The 5,000-nt window shown below is 49.7% G+C and overlaps 1 protein-coding gene across 1 annotated transcript in view; it reads right to left on the reverse strand.

The window, feature by feature from the left end:
* Positions 1-1,982: 1,982 nt before the first annotated feature.
* cntfr (ciliary neurotrophic factor receptor) overlaps positions 1,983-5,000 on the reverse strand; it is a gene marked incomplete at both ends in the record, with an annotated part of 21,912 nt that continues 18,894 nt past the window's right edge. Inside the window, 3 exons of the mRNA XM_084483228.1 lie at positions 1,983-2,015; positions 3,576-3,739; positions 4,409-4,575. Of these exons, the coding sequence (XP_084339354.1) occupies positions 1,983-2,015; positions 3,576-3,739; positions 4,409-4,575 (364 nt within the window). The remainder of the gene's footprint in view (positions 2,016-3,575; positions 3,740-4,408; positions 4,576-5,000) is intronic.

Raw genomic sequence — 5,000 nt, forward strand, 5'->3', positions numbered from 1 at the left:
AGGCGGTCGTCAGGGCGGTCGTCAGGGCGGTCGTCAGGGCGGTCGTCAGGGCGGTCGTCAGGGCGGTCGTCAGGGCGGTCGTCAGGGTGTCGCAAGGGATTGTGGGAGGTCGTCTTCCCCACCTGGTTGGAGCTTTGAGGCGCCCTCAGCGGGGTTCACAGGGCAGGGGGTGGGTCGGCGTTGTGGTGTAATTGTGTTCTTGTTCTGTTGTGATGTTTTGTACATTGTCGTCGTGAGCGTTGCGTGCGTCGGTCAGCTGTGTTGTGTTTCCGTGGTCGTGGTCGGTGTACGGGCGGCGGAGCTGCAGTGACCTGCTGACCCCGGGCTCCCGTCCCCGTCGCCACGCCACGACACGGTGATAGTGCAGAGTGGGTTTGGTGCGAAGTGGGCGGAGTCTCTGGGCGCTATGGTTACTAACGTCCAATGCGAGGGGGGGGGGGCGGTGGGAAGACGTTTTTGCTGAAGCAGCCCAACGGTTTTGAACTAAAGAACTTCTTCTGGTACTGTTGACTAATGAGCCTCTGGAGATTCCAACAAAGACAATCCAATTTCCATTAGAAAGATGGTCACAAAGAAGATAGTAAAATGATTTTTGTGAGAATTGTTTTATAGATTGAAGCAATTGGCCTTTGGGATTATTTGACTGTTAGAAGGATGACAGTTACGACATCAGACGAGTTCTCAATGACACCGTCTGTAGTATATAGCAGGGTATTCCTGTATGAACTAGGGCTTTATAACAGGGTCAAAAGGATCTCATGTTGGGCCAACTCAAAATCCCGACCGACAGAGTGAGCGATAATTGAGAAAGTGTAAAATACATTCATCTCTGAATAAATTGGTTTTGGGTGTATTGTTGCCTTCTTGCCAGCGGAAAGTGCTACGTTGTAGAGCGACTATCCAGCCAGGCGCTGATGACAGTCAGTCAAGCAGCAGCAATTGATGGTTCTTTCTGAAGGAAAGAGCAGAGGGACACTGTGGCTGTTTGAGTCGGAAAAACAGCGCTTCAATTCCACATAAGCTACCGCTATAATCACAGCGAAACATACACGATACAAACACCTCGAACTCCGTGTTAAAACATCAGCAAACCTTTTTATAATAATTGCATTCCCATTAGAGCTGAGGGCTGCCATGTGTCATGTTCTGACCTCGTCTAAGCTCTCCATTGACAACCAAATTTCCATCCTATAATCCAGAGTTGGATAACCAACCATTAAACGACCACTGCCAACAAACTAAGCAAATGGGAAACCATTGCTGTGAATACAAACCAAACATACAAGCATCCTCAGTGATGCGCCTCTCTCCTCTCGCGCCGCTCATGTGTGGATCAGGCTGCTAGTTTGGTTGTTTGTCACGACGTCTACTGGATGGAGTTCAACAGTTTCACTGCAATAGATTTGGACGTTTGATTTGGACGTCTGTAGCAATGAGAACATTTGGGTAAAAGTGAGCCAGGGCAACATGCGAAACTAGAGAATGTGGCGGAATAATAATAATAATAAAACTGGCAATAACAAACGGTGGAATGGCTAAATAATATTACTAAAAATAAACATGTAGACTCTAGATAATTGTTTTACTTTTGAAACTGTCCCTGCAATGAAACTACTAGGTGTGACAATGCTTGTCTTCTGTCTTTAATGTGTTTGACTTTCAATCGGCAAATAACTGCTCAGGCTTCCATTGCTTTTGTTTAAGAGAATATAAAACATGTTGCAGCACTCCAGGATCCAGGGTTGCAGAGCAGCCGACACGACGAGCACCAACAGGGCAAACCCCGGCCGTCAGAAACGGGCCGACCGAATTGAGTAATCGGTGTGTCTGGTGGATCGAATGCAGGATCTGTTAGTCTGTTACTAACGAACGGCCCTGTTCAGTCGATGGAGTGAAAACCTTGTTTAATCGGCTATAAGATGGGGTTATTTATTTGAACATGGCGAGGGCGTGTGTGCAGTAAGCAGAATATATCAGCGGCATTAGGCGCAGCTCAGAGCCTCGTGTTCCACTAGCTGCACAGGAGACCAGACCACTCTGTCTTTAACGGCCGCTATAACGCCAGCGTCAAGGCAACGGCGCGCTCTTCAAATGCATGAATGATAAGGAGAGATGAGAGGGGGGGGGGGGGGGGGGGGGGGGGCAGCGGCCATTTCTGTTTAGAGTTGTTCCTCTGTTCGTACTTTTAAAGTTATGGTCTTATGAAAAGGCTTTTATCACGTCATTTCAACACCCACCCAAACCCACAAAGAGGTATCACGAATTAATATTGGCTTCAGGTCGACGAATCTGTACGTGAACGTTAGTGACTTAAGCACCATTTATCAAATGGCCAGAAATAACGATATATATATATATATATATATATATATATATTTCTTAGCAAGAGAGCGCCACTCCTCCCGCTGTGGCTGCAGCGTCCACGCGGCCGGACTGAGCCTCTGTGGACCGAGTCACCTCCAGCCCACCTGCCCCTCTCTCGGCGCGCCCCGGTGGAGGATCATTGGCTCAGGGCAGCCCTGCCCTTTGGCTCCTTGAATCTGATTGGCCATTTGTTGTCCTCTGGCGGCCATGTTGTAAGGTCAATCCCCTTCCTCTTGCCTGACCAATTAGAGCGCTGACCCTTAACCCTCCTAGACACGGTTCCTCTGAGCCCGGCGCCGCAGAGCGGGGGTCTATTTGAGGTGCTGGTGACGTCGTAGTGCCCCCATCAGGCCGGGGGGGGCTTATCTTTTGGCGGTCCCTTCTGAGTGGGCTCTTGATCTGGGGCCCACGTTTGGGGGGGGGGGGGGGTGTTTAGGAGATCAGCCCATTGGCTGATACTCCCCACATTAGGGGATAACAACGATACGACTGGCAGAGCTATAGGGGCCTGCAGCCACCTGCTGGAACCCAACACTACTAACACTGTCAGTTATATTACCAATACTACTAATAAAGATACTTCTACCAATACTACTAACACTGCTGATACCAACACTATCAGTTATAATGATAATAGCACTTCATATTACCAATACTACTAATAAAGATACTTCTACTAATACTACTACTAATATTATAAAGATAATAATACTACTACTAATAAAGCTAATACTATCAAGATAATACAATTCATAAAAGTCCCTAAAATACTACTATTCATACTACTAATACTATGAAGGCAATAGTAATAATGATAGTATTTAATAATAATAATAATAATAATAATAATAATAATTATATAAAATGATAGTAATATCATTCAAAAAAAATCTAAAAATGATAAATAACAATAATGGTAATAGCAATAAAAGCAATTCAAAGAATACAAATATTAACAGCGATGACACCACTCCTACTGTAACCCTAATAGTGCTCACAGTATCACAACAATGGGACGGTACGAGGACGGACTGGGGCACTGGGGCCGCGCCCACTGCCCACTGCGGAGAACCACTACAAACTGGGGACCAGCAGCAGGGAACCAGTCGCCCCAGACGACGCCCCCGCCGACGGAGAGGGCGCGGCCGGGCAGCCAGGCGGGCCTCGAGCCCAGGGCGGCAGCAGCGGAGTGAGGACGGAGGAGGACTCACGTGCTGCCACTGGTCCTTGATGAGCGGCCGGTAGCGCAGGAAGTACTTGAGGGGGAAGGAGTCGACCTCGGGCCAGCTGGACGGGCTGGTCCACGACACCTCCAGCCGCCGCACGTTGCTGGGGATGGGCGTGGCCACCACGCGCTCGGGGGGGTCCGGTTTCACTGGGGAAACGTCAGAGGAGATGATCTTTACTCCTCCTCCCTCCTCCTCCTCCTCCTCCTCCTCCTCCTGCTGCTGCTCCCCGTCCTCCTCTCCCCTCCTCCTCCCTCCTCTCCCCTCCTTTCCTCTTTCCTCCTCAGTATAAACAGGAGACTCCCTGTGGTGTCCACATGTTCCTCATGTTCCCTGACACGCTTGCATTGCTCTCAAACATGTGGAAAGCCTCCTCCTCCTCCTCCTCCTCCTCCTCCTCCTTCGCCTCCTGCTCCCCTCTGCTTTCTCATCTAGCTCCTCCTCCTCTGCCTCCCCCTTCTCCTCTTCTACCTCCTCCCCCACACCCTCCTGCTCCTCCTCCTCCCCCTCCTCCCCCACCCCCCTCTACCTCCTCCTCCCCCTCTACCTCCTCCTCCTCCTCTACCACCTCCTCTGCCTCTGCTCCCTCTCCTCCTCCTCCTCCCTCTCTACCTCCTCCTCCTCTTCCTCCCCCTCTACCTCCTCCTCCTCCTCTTCCTCCTCCTCCTCCTCCTCTACCACCTCCTCCTCCCCTCTACCTCCTCCTCCTCCTCTATACCACCTCCTCTGCCTCTGCTCCCTCTCCTCCTCCTCCTCCTCCCTCGCTATCTCCTCCTCCTCCTCCTCCTCCTCTATCTCCTCCCCCCTCCCCTCCTTACCTATGCTGGACTCCTCGAAGGAGATGGCGTAGGAGGCGGAGCCGAGGGCGTTGGTGGCGGTGACGTTGACGCGGTAGGGGAAGCTGGAGAAGACTTCTGGGAACAACACATGGATCTTGTTCTTATGGACGCTGTCCTTCTGCACGTCCAGAACACGCATGTTATGTCTGGTGAGAGACGGGTTACAACACACATGTGATCACACACACATGTTATAATGCACATGGTATCATACACCTAACACACACATGTTATAATGCACATGGTATCATACACCTAACACACACATAATGTCTGTGAGTAACATGTTATGACATGGATGTTATAACACATGTTATAAATGCACATGAACACCAAAGTATAATAAACATGTTATGTATGTTGATGCATGTTATAACACACATGGTGCCGTAAGATGAAAGGATAATGAACATGCAGTTGGAGGATAATGAGAGTAGTAATTGAAGGATAATGGAGTGATGTGAATGAGGGTAATGGCAAGGTCTCATTGAAGGGTAATGGAGAGGTCTCATTGAAGGGTAATGAGAGGTCCCATTGAAGGGTAATGAGAGGTCTCATTGAATGGTAATGA

Source organism: Micromesistius poutassou, assembly GCF_964030765.1.
Source record: "Micromesistius poutassou genome assembly, chromosome: 18".
NCBI classification, from domain to species: domain Eukaryota; kingdom Metazoa; phylum Chordata; class Actinopteri; order Gadiformes; family Gadidae; genus Micromesistius; species Micromesistius poutassou.